The sequence below is a fragment of the Petaurus breviceps genome, unplaced genomic scaffold (genome assembly GCF_028583685.1).
Source record: "Petaurus breviceps papuanus isolate PSGF00001 unplaced genomic scaffold, PetGlider_PUasm1.0 90654, whole genome shotgun sequence".
NCBI lineage: Eukaryota > Metazoa > Chordata > Mammalia > Diprotodontia > Petauridae > Petaurus > Petaurus breviceps.
The window spans coordinates 629,273-646,473 of record NW_027187301.1 but is presented as its reverse complement, the minus strand read 5'-3'; the positions used below and the strand labels follow the sequence as shown (position 1 = coordinate 646,473).

Genomic DNA, 17,201 nt, shown 5'->3' with positions numbered 1-17,201 from the left:
ACTAAGCAGAATAGGTCACATCACCCAAAAGCCAGCAATGGGGTGGAGCTGGCAGTAAGCTCTCAGGAATTAGAGCTGGTAAGATGAGTAAATCAAATATAAAATATGACCAGTGTAAAAATTATTGCAAATATGAAGATTTCCTCCCAAAAGGAGGGAAGTAACTTTAAAACAATCACCAGCAGAGATTCAAATGAAAAAGTTAATTTTCCACAAGGACTAACAACATTAATACCTAGCAGAAATGAAGCAAGAGGGGTGGCCAGGTAGCACAGCGAGTAAGAGCACCGGCTCCAGTGTCGGGATGACCTGGGGATCAAATCCAGGCTCAGATACTTAGCACCCACCCAGAAATAACTGGCTGTGTAAACTTGAGCAAGTTACTTAACTCCGATTGCTTTAAATAAGTAAAAAAAATGAAGCAAGAGATAATTTGTAATGTTTTTAAAGCTCTGAAAGAAAGAGCTGGAAAAGAAAGTAGTAAGTCTTCTCTAAATAACAGTTGGTGGCACAGTGGAGAGAGGGCTGGACCTGGAATTAGAAGACCTGAATCCAGATCTGAACTGAGACACTTTCTAGCTGGGTGAGTCACTTTGCCTCTGTTTCCCTCAGTTTCCTCATGTGTAAAATGGAAGTAATAGTAGCCCTTACCTCCCAGGTTTGTTGTGAGGATTAAATGAGATAATTATTGCAAAGTATTTTAGCACAGTCCCTGCCATATAGTAACTTCTAAATAGATGTTAGTGCTTATAATTATCAAACCTAGAATAGATTAAACAAAAGGCAATATTGACATGGACAGATAGATTAGAAAAAAACCAAAACACCAAAAAATAGAAAAGTTATGATGCCTTATATAAAAAAATGAAACTAGTAAACAGGTCAAAGAAAAATAATTTCAAAATTTTTGGACTCCCCAAATAATAAAATTAAAATAATAACAATAAAATAATAAAACTAATAAAATAAATAATATTAAAATAAATAAAAATACATATTTGAATATTTAAAAAATAAATAAATAAAAATGAAATATCTGGACATCATTTTTCAAGAAAATTAATTTATATGAAAACTACCCTAACCTGTAGAACCAGAAATCTAAATAAGTAGAGAAAAGAAATCCACCCATAATTTCCTTGAAGAAAACCTAAAAGGAAAAGTCTCATGAATATTAAAGCCAAAAATTAGAAGAGGTTATGTAGGGGTGGCCAGGTAGCACAGCAAGTAAGAGCACCGGCTCCAGTGTTGAGAAGACCTGGAGATCGAATCCCGGGCTCAGACACTTAGCACCCACCCAGAAACACCTGGCTGTGTAACCTTGAGCAAGTTACTTAACCCCAATTGCTTAAAAAAAAAAAAAAAAAAGAGGTTATGTGACTTGCCAGCTAGCAAGTATTAGGCTAGATTTGAACTCAGTTCTTACTGGTTATGCTATACTTTTTTCTTTACTCAGTCATCTTGACTATCATGGGAATTTGTTTTGCTTGTTTATGAATATTTTTACAAGGTTTTTGTTTTCCTTTTTTAATGGGGAAGAAAAGAGAGAGAGAAATAAATGCTGGTTAATTTAAAAATAAAAGCATCATTTAAAAAATTGAATTGAACTGAATTCTCCATACATGTTCTGGGTTTGAAAATTATAATATTCATTGCTTTTTCCCTTTCTCTAAATATATTTATCCCACTTTGGGCTCCTTCAGTTCAACAAATGCTTATTAGGCACCTATTTTGTGAAAAGTACCTAGGCATTCAGCATATGAAGAATAAAATGTTCCTACCATAAAACTTATATTCTCCTGGGAGGATAAAAGAGAAATAAGTAAACACAAAATTTGTATTATATAATACAAGATGATTTTAGGAGGTAAGGACATCTAATACCTGGGGGGAGGACAGTGGGAGTCAGGAAAGGTCTTGTCTATGAGGTGGTACCTGAGCCATACCTTGAAGGAAGAAAGGGATTCTAGGAGGCTGAGAAGGACCCAGGGATGTGCTGGTCTTAGTTTTTCTATTCTCTCTACAACCTTGCTTTAGTTTCTTAACCCCTGTAAGCACTTGCTTTTTTCGACATGGCCAAGAATTCTCGCTTCTCCCTTTCATTGTTCTCCTGCTTCTAGGTCCCTGCCCAGATGCCTGAAAAAATATGCCTCTTCCTTTTTGATCACATGTAAGATATATTTACTTCTGTTGGGGTTTCTTCTTCATTGCCTTCATCCACATCCTTTGCTGTAGGCAGTCTGACAGTGAGCTTCAACTTTTTTCCTCCTGGCAATTCTAACTCATGGTTCTCTCTCTCCAGGACTCGTTGCCCGGCTGAAAAATATCAGTGAAACCAAGATTATGATGTGGTGATCTTTAAAAAGGACAAATGTTGTACTGGTTTTAAACCCTATTTTTATTGATATCTTTTGCTTCTTCATTTGCTTTATTTCCATATGTCATTCCCCCTCCCTTATCCAGTGCAACACACCTTGTAACAGTGAATAAAAAATAAAGAGGGGAAAAAGCAGTTTGACAAAATCAACAAACTGTCTCATGATATCTGCAATATTCTATACCCATTGTCCTCTGTAAAGAATGGGCTGACGTGCATTTTCTCAACTCTTCTCAACCTTGAACTTGGTCATTATTACAAAGGAAATGACATATTAAAATGTCCATACATTTTAACTCAGAGATTCCAGAGTTAGGTATATATTCAATAGTAATAATGCATTATAGTTATCATATATCATGTATATAGAACTTATATGCCACTGTGCTAAGCATTTTACAATTATTATCTCATTTGATCTTCATAACAACCTTAAGACTTAGGTGACATCATCATCCCCATTTTACAAATGAGAGAACAGATGAAAAAAGGGATTAAAAGACTGGCCACACAGTTAATAAGCATCTGAGTCTGATTTTAAACTCAGGTCTTCCTGACTCCAAGACAGCTTGTCCAAGAATGTCACTGATAAAAAAGTAAGTCTCCATATACACCAGAATATATAGAGTGGCACTTTATGTGGCAGTAAAGCATTGAAAATAAAGTAGATACCTGTAGGGAATGAGTAAACAAATTGTGGTACATGAATTAATGAAATATTACTATGCTGTAAGCAATGACAAATGTGAAGAATACAGAGAAGCATGGGAAAACATATGAACTGAAGCAAAGTGAAGTAAGCAGAGCCAAGAAAGAATAGATACACAATGACTACAACAATATAAAGTGGAAAGAACCACCACAAAAAACTGGAAATGAATGTAGCAAACAGAAGGAATCAGACAAGCAGAACATATTTGAAAGATACAGACTGAATTTATTATATTCTTAAGAAGAAAGAGTAGCAGGGTGGCTAGGTGGTGCAGTGAAGAGAGCAACAACAGAAGAAGGAGAAGAAGAAGAAGAAGAAGAAGAAGAAGAAGAAGAAGAAGAAGAAGAAGAAGAAGAAGAAGAAGAAGAAGAAGAAGAACAACAACAACAACAACAACAACAACAACAACAACAACAACAACAACAAGGAAGTAGCTCTACATAATTGAGCTTCAAAGTTTCATGTTGGCCCCAAAGAAGACATGAGAATAAAACCCTTATCCATTCCTTTACAAAGTAACATAGAGATTCTACGAGGTACCCATAAACTTGTCAAAGTTGAAGAAAAGAGAAAATGATAAATGTTAGCAGTAATGTAAGAAAACAGGCATATTGACTTAGTATTGGTGGTACTGTGAATTGCTTCCTTCTGGAAAGCAATATGAAATTATGTCTCCAAAATCACTAAACTCTGTAAACCCATTGACCCAGCAAACACAACCAAGCTGAAATCACAAAGAAATCAAAGAAAGAAAAGGACACTTTTGTATAAAAAAATATTTATAGTACCTCTTTTTGTGAAAAGAATTGGATCACTTCTAGAAAGGGAAGGGGAAAGATATAGCTTTTATAAAGCACCTACTATGTGCCAGGGCTGTGGGACCTTGGGTTAGATTCACAAATATCATCTCATTTGATCCTCACCATATCTCTGCCAAGTAGATGCTATTATAATCCTCATTTTACTACTGAGGAAAATGAGGCAGACAGAGGCTAAGTGAATTGCCCAGGGTCACAGAGCTAGTGAATATCACAATCCAGATTTGAACCTGTGATCTTGATAGAGTAAGACCTGAACACTATCCTCTACACTCCCAGATGCCTCAGCTGGAGGCTGGGAAATTGGGAGATGTCAAGGTCTCCTAAACAGTCTAAAAGGATATCAATCAGTAGACATAGATGGGAGTCAGGAAGGAGAACAACTTTTCCATAGTTCTAGGAACATAGAGGGTCTTGGGAAGGACTCTGAAGGAGAGAAGGCAGAATAGAAAACAATTTTGGAAAGAGCACAACTAATAGCTAATAAGAGCTAATTTTAAAAGCATCTTATGGTTATCTCAGTTGATCTTACCAACCCTGTGAGGGAGATGCTATTATTATCCTTATTTTACAGATATGGAAACTGAGGCATACAGAAGCTAAATTACTGAGTGCTCATAGTCACACTGCTAATGTCCTGGTAGAATTTGAACATAGGTCTTCCTAATTCCAGGCCCAATGCTCCATGCATAGTGTCACCACCTAACTGCGATGAGTGAAAAAGAGTACATGAAATGTGCCTGGAAAGGTAAGTTAGTGTCAGGCCTTGAATGCCATCCTAAGTCACTTATATTTTATCTCATATGGAAAGGGGAATCCAATCCATAATCCACTCATCTCAGTTTTGCCTCTAAGTGGACTGCTTTGAGCTAAGCATTAAAGGACAGGTGGAATGGAGAAAGGGGAAGAGGTGTAACACTTTATAACCTTCTCTGACTTCTCACTCACTTTCCATATGTATCTACCAATTAATGTTCATTTTCATTCAAGGCCCAGCTCTGATCTCATCTTTTCAAGAAAGCTTCTTCATTAAATCCCTCCCCTGAGTCAGAGATAAAATCCCTCACTCTCAAAGTCTCTTAACTTGGACTCTAGAGCATTTTTTCTTTTTTATTCCTGACCTAAGATTTCACTGGTGAAGGATACACTCCCACTTCAAAAGCAAGTGGCACTTGCTTTAAATGGGATAGAAAGTTGCTCAGAGGAGCAGCTAGGTGGCACAGTGAATAGAGTACCAGCCCTGGAGTCAGGAGGAGCTGAGTTCAAATCCAGGCTCAGAAACTTAACACTTACTAGCCGCGTGACCTTAGGCAAGTCACTTAACCCCAATTGCCCTACCTTCCCCCCTCCAAAAAGCAAAAAAAAAAAAAAAGTTGCTAAGAAGCACTGGGAGATTCAGGCCTAGAATTGAATAGAATTCAGGCCTAGAATAGAACTTCCAGAGGCAGGACTTGAACCCAGATACTCTCTAGCCATATGTGTCACCAAACTCCTTTAACCTTGTTCAATTTTTTTTCTTTGTATAATAGTTATTTTCAGTAGGTGAGTAAGTCCATTATAAGGACCAGTAGTTAATGTTATCTTTGCTGGATGCTTCAAATGATTTCTTTCCCAGACTGTCACTCTAGCCTTAATAAGTTTCTGTGATTCTGACAGATTCTCCTCCTGGATCAAAACATAAGGAGTGTTTCCCCCTTCAATCCCTCCCCCAGTCAGGAGTAAATGTTGGAGCAGGAATAGAAATCCCCCTCCAGGGTCCAATGGCCACCTAACTGTTGATACTCTGCCTAGGCCATACCAGTAATTGCCCAACCAAAAGACAACATTTCTCTAGGTGGCAGGGCTGACTTTAAGCTCATTAAGGACATTAGGTTCATAGGTTTAGAGTCATAAGTTGTCATAGTAACCTAAATACTGAACAAATCAGAAACAACTGATTAAAAAGAAAAAAGGGTTTTAGGCAGCCTCCTGGTCCATCCTCTTTATTTTACAGATGAGACTGAGCTACAGAGAGTTTAAGTAATGTGCTGAATGTCACAGTGGCTGTAAGGGGATAAGTAGTGAATCTAACCCAAGGTCCCTGACTCCCATTGGGTTCAAATCTTGGCTCTGCCACTTAATTTACATGGACAAATCTCTACATCACTGTATGATTATGCCTTCTGTTTCTCAGACATGACATGCCATCTCTCTATTCTGTGGCTACTGTTACTTTATACTGGCTGTCACACATGAATGGAATGTTCTTCCTCCTCACCTCCACCTCAGCTCCCTTCTAGCCTTTGCTCAGGCAGGACCATCTGCCAGAGGCCTTTCCTGCCCCTTTCCACCCTGTTCTTCCTTTTCTCTTGTCCCTTTCATCTGATATTACCTCCTATCTACTGTGATTATATCCTGTAAAAACAAAGATGTTTGCTTACCACTGAGTCTAGAACACAGCAAGTACTTAAACAGCACTCAATGACTGCCCTGACATTCTCTCTTCTGGCCTCAGTTTCTCTATCTGTAAAATAGGAGAAGCTAGACTAGATGATCTCTGAGAGGTCCTCTTCAATTGTGGCATCTGATAAGTTTATTCCTTTCTTTATCCACCCCTCACATCACTTCAGCCTGAACTCCAGTCCCTTCCCCATACTAGCCTTCTTCAACTACCTTCCTCATGGTAAAAAAGGAGAAGGATCTCAGAGGGCCCTATCTAGAGTGTCACTACACACTTGCCCTGTCCTGATCTCTGAGGGCTCTGGAAGTAACACTGCAAATTCTTTGGCAACTTCTTGGGGGAGGGAGGGTTGGTAAACCAGGGAACATCCAGCACCAGAGGGAAAGAATCTCATGCCTCTGACCTCCTCTGGAATCCTGAATTTAAGAGGCTTTGAAAACTTTCTCTTTCATTTTCCCCTAAAAGTCCCTCCCTAGCTCTTAAGTCTTTGCCCTGTGGCTGTAAACAACTTCCCTGGGACAGAGTTTACTAGCCAGTCATAGGCAGGAAGCAACCAGCTTCCTCTTGGTTAGCAGCCCCAGCTTGGCCTTTCAAACATTCTTGCTTCCAGCTTTCAGAAATTAGACTATACAGCACTTCTCTCCAGTGCAAAATAGCAAACTGGAATGGCACTTGTATACCATATATGATGTGAGCTGGATTCAGTTTCTTTTTGCCCTAAAAACCCCTCTTTGGACAGCTTTTTAAAAATTGCTTTCTTGGGGTGGCTAGGTGGTGCAGTGAATAGAGCACTAGCCCTGAAGTCAGGAGGACATGAGTTCAAATCCAACCTCAGACACTTAACACAAAAACTAGCTGTGAGGCCTTGGGCAAGTGCAAGTCGCTTAACCTCAACCGCCCTCCAAAAAACAAAACTGGCTAGTAAACTCTGTCCCAGGGAAGTTGTTTACAGCCACAGGGCAAAGACTTAAGAGCTAGGGAGGGACTTTTAGGGGAAAATGAAAGAGAAAGTTTTCAAAGCCTCTTAAATTCAGGATTCCAGAGGAGGTCAGAGGCTTCAGATTCTTTCCCTCTGGTGCTGGATGCTCCCTGGTTTACCAACCCTCCCTCCCCTTCTTCTACTATTTCACTTGGAGATATCATTAGCCCCCCAAATGCTTAATTATCAGAGCAGTGCACACGATCTTCAGATTTGTTTATCCAGCCCCAAACTCTCTCTGGACTCCCCAGTCTCAAAGAGGCTCAAAAAGCCAATGAGGAGAATACCTTAAAAATTCTAATTGTCCAGATGGAAAAGGAATTTCAAAAACTCACTGAAGACAATAATTCCTTCAAAATTAGATTGGAGCAAATGGAAGCTAATGACTTTATGAGAAATCAAAATACTATAAAACAGATCCAAACAAATGAAAAAAATAGAAAGCAATGTGAAATATCTCATTGGCAAAACCACTGACCTGGAAAATAGATCCAGGAGAGATAATCTTAAAATTATTGTACTACCTAAAAGCCATGCTCATAAAAAGAGCTTAGAAAACTTCCTTCAAGGAATTCTCAAGGAAAATTGCCCTGATATTCTAGAACCAGATGACAAAATGGAAATGGAAAGAATTCAACAATCGCCTCTTCAAAAAGATCCCAAAAAAGGAAACTCCTAGGAATATCATAACCAAATTCCATAGTTCCCAGGTCAAGGAGAAAATATTACAAGCTGTCAGGAAGAAACAATGAGTATTGTGGAAACACAATCAGGATAACACAAGATCTAGCAGTTTCTACACTAAGGGATCATAGGGCTTGGAATATGATATTCCAGAGGTCAAAGGAGGTAGGATTAAAACCAAGAATCACTTACCTAGAAAAACTGAGTATAATACTTCAGAAGAAAATATGGATATTCAATGAAATAGAGGACTTTCAAGTATGCATAATGAAAAAACCAGAGCTGAACAGAAAATTTGACAGTCAAATACAAGAAGTAAGAGAAGCAAAATGAGGTAAACAGGAAAAAAAAAATCATAAGGAACTTATTAAGGTTGAACTACTTACATTCCTACAAGGAAAAATGGTAATTGTAACTCATGAGATATTTCTCAGTATGAGGATAGTTGAAGGGAGTATGTGTGTGTGTGTGTGTGTGTGTGGTGTGTATATGTATGTATATATGTATAGAAGTGTGTATGTATGTATCAATACATATGTGAGTATGTATATATGTGTGTACATGTATACTTAGACAGAGGGCACAGGATCAGTTGAATAGGAAGGGATGATATTTAAAAAACAACATTAAGAGGTGAGAGAGGAATATAATGAGAGGAGAAAGGGAGAAATAGAATAGAGTAAACTATCTCATATGAAAGAGGCAAGAGAAAACTGTTACAATGGAGAGGAAGAGCAGGAAGGTAAAAGGTAATGGGTCAATCTTGCTCTCATTGAATTTGGCTTAAGAAGGGAATAACACACACTCTATTGGGTATCTTACTCTACAGGAAAGTAGGGGGCAGGAGGGAATAAAAGGGGGGATGATAGAAGGGAGGGCAGATTGGGGGAGAGGGTAGTTAGAAGAACACACTTTTGAAAAGTGACAGGATCAAAGTAGAAAATAGAGTTAAGTGGGGGTGGGATAGGATGGAGGGAAATATAGTTAGTCCTTCCCAATATAACTACTATGGAAATGTTTTGTGTAACTACACATATACAATATATACTGAATTGCTTATATTCCCAGTGGGGATGGGTGAAGAGGAAATAAGGGAAAGAATCTGGAAATCTAAGTTTTAAAAACAAATGTTAAAAATTTTGCTTTTTTTTAAATGCAACTGGGAAATAAGATATACAGGCACTGGGGTATAGAAATCCATCTTGCCCTACTGGAAAGCCAGAGGGGGTCATGGAGGAAGATGTAAGAGAGAGCAGACTGGGGAAAGGGGTATTCAGTAGGCTTGGTATCTTTGGGGTGGGGGGTAGGGGAAAGATTGGGAGAAAATTTGTAACTCTAAATCTTGTGGAGATGAATGTTGAAAAATAAAAATAAATAAATAAAAGATTTTTTTAAAAAGATCTCACATCTGGACTATTGTAAAAACTGCTGGTTGCTCTACCCATCTCCTGTCTCTTCCCCATTACAGTTCAATCTCCACACAGTTGCCAAAATAATCTTCCTAAAGCTCAGATGACCATGTCATTCTCCCCTATTATAAATTCCAATGGCTCCTTATTACCTTCAGGACAAATATAAAATGCTGTTTGACTTTTATAGACCTTCACAACCTGGTCCCTTCCCAACTTTCCACTCTTCTTCGACTTTACTCAACTCTCTCTTTTTTTGTCTTTTTGGAGAGGGGAAAGGCTGGGCAATTGGGGTTAAGTGACTTGCACAAGGTCACACAGCTAGTAAGTGTTAAGTGTCTGAGGTCAGATTTGAACTCAGATCATCCTGACTCCCGGGTCAGTGCTCTATTCACTGCATCACCTAGATGCTCCTACTCACTTCTTTTTACTTGTCCAACTCCACTGACCTTAAGCACAACCTTCCATCTCCTGATTCAGTGCCTTTCCCTATCTGCTCCCCATGCCTGAAGCACTCTCCCTTCCCACCTCTGCCTCCAAGCTTATCTGGTTTCCTTCCAGACTCAGCTCAAATACCATGTTCTGCACAAGGTACCTTCTGCATCTTCCACCCCTCCAAGTCAATCACTCTATGTGATAAGTGATAAGTGGCAAGGCTGAGATTTAAACTTGCTTTTTTATATAAAAAAGGGGGTGGTGCCAAGACACTGTATTTGCAGACAGCTCATATGTTTATTTTATTTAGCCGAGTTGAAGTCTTTGGGCCCTTAGCATCTATCCCTTACTTCCTTCAACATTCAGGTTCAGAAAATGGACAGAGGGGCGGCCAGGTAGCACAGCAAGTAAGAGCACTGGCTCCAGTATTGAGAAGACCTGGAGATAGAATCCCGGGCTCAGACACTTAGCACCCACCCAGAAACACCTGGCCATGTAACCTTGAGCAAGTTACTTAACCCCAATTGCTTAGGGGCGGCCAGGTGGCTCAGTGAGTAAGAGCACCGGCTCCAGTGTCGGGATGACCTGGATCAAATCCAGGCTCAGATACTCAGCACCACACCCAGAAATAACTGGCCATGTAACCTTGAGCAAGTTACTTAACCCTGATTGCTTAAAAAAAAAAGAAAATGGACAGAACTCAGAATAAGCAGACCAACATTTACTAGTCATATGACCCTAAACATATCACTTAGACCTTCTGTGCTTCTGTTTCCTTTTCTATAAAATAAGAGGTTTGGATTTAGGGGACTCTAAATCTCCTACTATATTAGTAAATCTATGATCCCTTTGATGGTTCTTAATTATAGTTCTTCAGATAGGGTTACAGGAAGGTAATTTGTAGTTAAATTTTTTGGTACCTTAGGAAAAGAAATCTGTAAAATGAACTTTTTTGTTCTTTTTTAAAATTTTGTTATGTTTTTCCTTCTCTCAGACTCCGCCTTTTCTCTGAATTACAAGGAAAAGAAGGATTTGTTCTCACCTAAACCAAGAGGAGGTGGCTATAGGGGGGAGGAAAAAAACAAAAAAGCAACAGAGAGCACCTAGGTGGGATTTTGAAATGCTTAAACCTGTTCCAGATGGAGTATTGTGAAAGTGACTTATTGTATATTACTGTTTTTTTGTTGGTACCCTAATACTTACAAATATCTGTTGAATATCAATGAAATATTAAGGTGGATAGGTTGCTGGACCTGGGAGTGAGAAAAAGCTGTGTTGAAAAACTTCCTCAGGGGGCGGAGCCAAGATGGCGGAGTAGAAGCACGACCCTCCCGCAGCTCCGGCTTCCACCCTCCCCAATCCATGTAAAATGGGGACTCTAAACAAACTTTGGAGCTGCAGAACCCACAAAATGACACAGAGAAGCTAACCTCCCGCTGAGAACAGCCCGGCAGGCCGGCAGGAATCGGCCAGCACAGGGCTCTGGGAGCTGAGCCCAGCCCCACCCCGAGGCTTTAGCCCCAGGGCGGGCCTGACCAGCTGCCAGCCAGAGGGATTCCAGATCAGCAGCAGCTGTGGCCGTTTCCAGATTTATCAACACATAGACACGAAGGACAAGGTGAGAGGCCAGTGCATTCTGGACTTTGGGACCCAGCAAGTGGGAGTGCGTGGCTTTTACCCCCGGGGCGAGAAACCGCTGAGACACCGGCACAGCCTGCCAGCGCCACTTGGCGGCTTCAGCTCCTGGCCTGCAGAGTGTAGGGGGACCAAGCACCAGTCTGAGGGGTCATCGCTCTTGCTTTAACCTGCTTGGATCTGGATTGCAGTCTAGGGTGGAGGTCCTGGGGTGTGTGTCCAGCTTGCCAGAGCGTGTGGAGACCTCAGAGAGGGCACCCATCTAATACCTCCGGCAGCTGAGAAAACCCCAGCGTTTGGGACGAAAACTCCCCTATCTGGTGGCAGAGTCCTACTGTGGCAAAAAGCCCAAAAGTCAAATCATTGAGTGGCAAAATGAGCAGGCAAAGGAAACAAAGCAGACAGAAGATTCCAACATTACACTCCTATTTTGGGGATAAGAAGGAGCAAGGCATGGAACAGGAGGAAATCAGTGAAGTCAGAACTCCTGCACCAAAAGCTTCAAAGGAAAATACAAGCTGGTTACAGGCCATAGAGGACCTTAAGAAGCAGATAAGAGAAGTGGAGGAAAAATTGGGAAGAGAAATGAGAACAATGCAAGAAAATTATGAAATGAGAGTCAACAGCCTGACTGAAGAAAATAATACCTTAAAAAACAGACTGACTCAAATGGCAAAGGAGGCTCAGAAAGGCAATGAGGAGAAGAATGCCTTAAAAAGTCGAATTTGCCAGATGGAAAAAGAATCTCAAAAGCTCACTGAGGAGAATCATTGCTTCAGAATTAGATTGGAGCAAATGGAAGCTAATGACTTTATGAGAAATCAAGATGCTGTTAAAGAGATCCAAACAAATGAAAGAATAGAAGGCAATGTGAAATATCTCATGGGAAAAACCACTGACCTGGAAAATAGATCCAGGAGAGATAATTTAAAAATTATTGGACTGCCTGAGAGCCATGACCAAAGTAAGAGCCTGGAAAGCATCCTCCAGGAAGTTCTCAAAGAAAACTGCCCTGATGTTTTAGAACCAGAGGGCAAAATGGAGGTTGAAAGAATCCACCGATCACCTCCTGAAAAAGATCCCAAAAAGAAAACTCCTAGGAATATTATAGCCAGGTTCCAGAATTCCCAGATTAAGGAGAGAATATTATAAGCAGCCAGGAAGAAACAATTTGAATATTGTGGAAACACAATCAGGATAACCCAGGATCTGGCAGCTTCTACACTGAGGGATCGAAGGGCCTGGAATGTGATATTCCGGAGGTCAAGGGAGCTGGGATTAAAACCAAGAGTCACCTACCCAGCAAAACTGAGTATCATGTTTCAGGGGAAAATATGGTCATTCAGTGGAATACAGGACTTTCAAGCATTCTTGCTGAAAAAACCAGAGCTGAATAGAAAATTTGACATTCAGATACAAGAAGCAAGAGAAGCATGAGAAGGTAAACAGGGAAAAGAAATCATAAGGAACTTATCAAAGTTGAACTATTTTTTTTTTTAAGTAATTGGGGTTGAGTGGCTTGCTCGGGGTTGCACGGCCAGTTGTTGTTTCTGGGTGGGGTGCTGGGTGTCTGGGCCCGGATTTGATCCGGGTCGTCCCGGCACTGAGGCCAGTGCTCTTGCTTGCTGAGCCACTTGGCCAAAGTTGAACTATTAACATTCCTACATGGAAAAACAATAATTGTAACTTATGAAACTTTTCTCAGTAGTTGAAGGGATTAGAAATATATATATATGTCTTTATATGAGGGTATGCAGGCATATGAATACATATGTGAATGTGTGTATATATGTTTACAGGTATACATAGATAGAGGGCACGGGACCAATTTAACAGGAAGGGATGATACTTAAAAGGTGAAATTAAGAGGTGAGAGGGATATAATGAGAGGAGATGGGGAGAGACAGAGTGGGGCAACTCTCATACAGAAGAGGCAAGTGAAAATGGTTACAATGGAGGGGAAGTATAGGAAGGCAAAAGGGAATGGGTCAACCTTATTCCTATTGAATCTGGCTTGAGGAGGGAGGGAAATACACACTAAATAGGGGATCTCACCCTCCAGGAGAATGGGGGGGGAGGGGATGTGAGGGGGGATGATGGAAGGGAGGGCAGGCTGGGGGGGAGGGAAGTTGGAAGCACCCACTTTTGAAAAGGGACAGGATCAAAGTAGAGAATAGAACAAGTGGGATGTGGGATAGGAGGGAGGGAAATATAGTCAGTCTTTTACAATATATCTGCTATGTTATTGTTTTGCATTAGCCACACATGTACAACCTATACTGAACTGCTTATCTTCCCAGTAAGGGTGGGTGATAAGGGAGGAAGGGAATGAATCTGGAATTCAAAGTTTTAAAATCAAATGTTTAAATATATATATACTATTATCAATATTGTTTTACATGTAATTGGGAAATATAGAGATCCACCATGCCCTACTGGAAAAGTTGAAACGGGTATGGGAGAAAATATGGGAGAGAGCAGATCAGAGGTGGGGATATCCTGTGGGACTGCTGTTTTGGGGGGATGGGTGGGGGAAAAATGGGGAGAAAATTTGTAACTCAAAATCTGGCGGAAACGAACGATGTAAATCAGAAGTTAATAAAGCATTTTAAAAAAAAAAGAAAAACTTCCTCAGATACTGACTGTATAATCCTTAGCAAAAGACTTAACCTTTCACACAGTTTTTTTACCTGTAAAATATGAATAATAATGGCACCCAACTCACTTTTAGTGTCAGATCTCTATTTGATCTTGTGTTTGTTTGAATATTTTATATTTTTTAATATATTCCTCTGTTTCTTTTGTGCTCTCAGTTTTGCTCTCAGTTTTATAACCATGAAAAATGGATCCTGGTTATTCTTTTTATTGTTTCTAATTTTTGCTGTGAGAATCAAAAGACATAGAACAATTTTTTGGGAAACTTAAAAGGACTACTATGTGAAGATTAGATTTAATGATTATGATTACCTTGGATACTGTAGTACAGTGGACACAGCAGCAAGGACTACTGCCTGAGAAGAAAAGAGACCTGCTCTGTCTACCTTTCTCTGTCTCTGTCTCTTTCTGTCTGTCTGTCTGTCCCTCTCTTTCTTTCTCAGAACAAAAATATCTATAAATACTCTTTACCTTAACTTTACCCTTCCATTGCCTGCTTTTTCAGTATCCTGACTTATCAAATAAATGATTTTTCTTTCTTTAAAAGAAAGTTTTTTCAGGAAAATGATAAATGTTAGAGAAGATGTGGGAAAATTGGAACACTAATGCATTGTTGATGGAATTGTGAACTGATCCAAACATTCTGGAGAGCAATTTGGAACTATGCCAAAAGGGCTATAAAGATACACTTTCATCCAGCAATATCACTTATAGGTCTTTATCCCAAAGAGATAATAAAAATAGGAAAAGGAACCACATGTATAAAAATATTTATAGCAACACTTTTTGTGGTGGCAAAGAATTGAGAATTAAGGGGATGTCTACCAACTGGGGAATGGTTGAACAAGTTGTGGTATACAATTATAATGGAATACTATTGTGCTATAAGAAATGATGAGCAGGCAGATTTCAAAGAAACCTGGAAACATTTGCACGAACTGATGCTGAGTGAGTAACAGTCACATAGTGCAATGACTAACTTTGATAGACTTAGTTCTTTTCAGCAATGGAAGGATCTAAGACAACTACAAAAGACCTAGGATGGAAAATGCTGTCGACATCCAGAAAAAGAACTTTGGAGTCTGAATGATTATTGAAGCATACTATTTGCTCTTTTCTTTCTTTTTTTTTTTTGTTTCTTCTTTCTCATGGTTCCTTCCATTGGTCCTAACTCTTCTTCACAATGACAATGTGAAATACGTTTAATATGAATGTATATGTAGAGCCTATATAAGATTGCAGGCCATCTTGGGAAGGGAAGGTGGAGAAAATTAAAACTCAAAATCTTGTGGAAGTGAATGTTGAAAACTAAAAATTACTTAATTAAAAATAAATAAAAAAGAATCAATTGCCCAGCCAAAAAAAAAAGTTTATCAATCACACCTTAGAAGGCCAATAATGTTTTACAATGTTTCTTAGCTTTATGTTTGCTTCATTGACTGTTTTTGCTTTTTCTGTACTCTGACACTATGTTGCTCAGAATCTTAACGTAGAAGTAATTAAAGGAAAAAAGTAATTTCTCTATTTTCTCTTCTACCTCATTATTATTTATCGCTGCAGTTTCACTGAACCTGAACCTCAGATAATGGCCTATATGAAGGACAAGGGGTAGTAAATCTATCCTGAGAAAATCTAGGGTCCAGCCCACTCAGTCAAGGTTTGGTGAATATAGTGGATTGTTAGCACCCCGATGAACCAGACATAATCTTGGTTCCTCTTTCCTTGTCTTGTCCCATTCCCCTCCACCCTCAGAAACAGCTCAGGTCCCCCTCTATTGGCAGTTCTCTTATTCCATTAGGGTGACAGCCATCTGCTTCCAGATTTTGTGGGCTGAAGGGTCATATTGTTGGGAGATTTCTTGCTAACAACATGGAGGAGGTGAACCCACATAACTATGATAGATGTATAATTACCTGGTACAAAGAAGATTCAACCCTTGCCCTCTGTTGGTGTTAACCCTGAGTTCCTGAATGAAGGCAAGAGAGAGCCATCATCCAACCACATTGAAAGGAAGCAAACCTTCAGAAAAGGCCTCTAAAGGGGCGGAAATTTATCCAACTAATAAGGGCCAGAGTCAGGAAGAGCTGAATCCCAATGTGGCCTTAGACATTTACTAGTCATGTGACCACTGCCTAACCACTTTACCTCTGCCTCAATTTCCTCAACTGTAATATGGGCATAATAAGAGCACCTACCTCCCAGGATTGTTTCTAGGATTAAATGAGATAATATCTGTAAAGAACCTAGCACAGGACCTGGCACATAGTAGGCTTAATATAAACGGAATAAAAATAACATTATTGTTATTAACCGAAGCCCCTTTTCCCAGGGCCCAGTCTCCTGGCCCAGGCCCTCTCCCAGTTCACCCCGTCTCCCGCCAAAGCCTTTCCTCCCACTCTGGTTTCTGTCCAGCGGCTCCCCCAGCCCCTTTCTGCTCACCTTCTCTTTCCAAAAACTCTACCCAGAAAGTGCCTTCGGTGGGGCCGGCTTTGACCGTGCACTCGCCTCCCCCAGACTGACGGCGGCTCTGGAAATACTTTTGCAGTTTCCTCTCCAGTCCAGAACAGAGCTCGGGCACCAGGACCAGGACCCTGTACGGTGGGACGGAGGCAGCGCCGTCAGTGGCCATCAAGGCAGCGTCTGGGCTCCTGAGCCGAGGAGCCGGGGCTGCGACGTTTGTTCGCTGAGCTCTGTAGGGGGTAACTGGGGAGCAGAGAGGACAGAAGCAGCAGTGCTGTCAGCACTCCCTCCTGGCTCCTTAGTCCAACTTCTACCACCCCGCCCCGCCCCAGATGGCTTGCAAAGTTTCAGTTTCATTTCCCTTTCAAAGCTCCTTTCTTATTCCCCACCTTCACAACCCATTTCTCTAGTGGTTTCGCTGCTTCCGATAAGAAAAGGCTGTGCTGGGGTCCTCTAGCGGGAGGAAACAAAGACAATCCTGGACCTCGCAAGAAGCACCTTCCCAGGCTCCTTGCCCCGGCCTCCTTCCGGACCAGCACATCTCTCGAACCAGGACCCCTGCTCACTTCCATTAGGCTGAAGAGAGAGTGCTTGGAA

General features: G+C 40.5%; 1 protein-coding gene across 1 annotated transcript in view; it reads right to left on the bottom strand.

The window, feature by feature from the left end:
- Window positions 1-17,098, bottom strand: part of LOC138143700 (protein mono-ADP-ribosyltransferase PARP14-like) — a 76,606-nt gene extending 59,508 nt beyond the window's left edge. The window contains exons 1-2 of the mRNA XM_069064926.1: window positions 16,584-17,098; window positions 2,186-2,316 (exon numbers count right to left, since the gene is read on the bottom strand). Coding sequence (XP_068921027.1) covers window positions 2,186-2,316; window positions 16,584-16,773 — 321 coding nt within the window. The 5' untranslated portion in view covers window positions 16,774-17,098. The remainder of the gene's footprint in view (window positions 1-2,185; window positions 2,317-16,583) is intronic.
- Window positions 17,099-17,201: the final 103 nt, after the last annotated feature.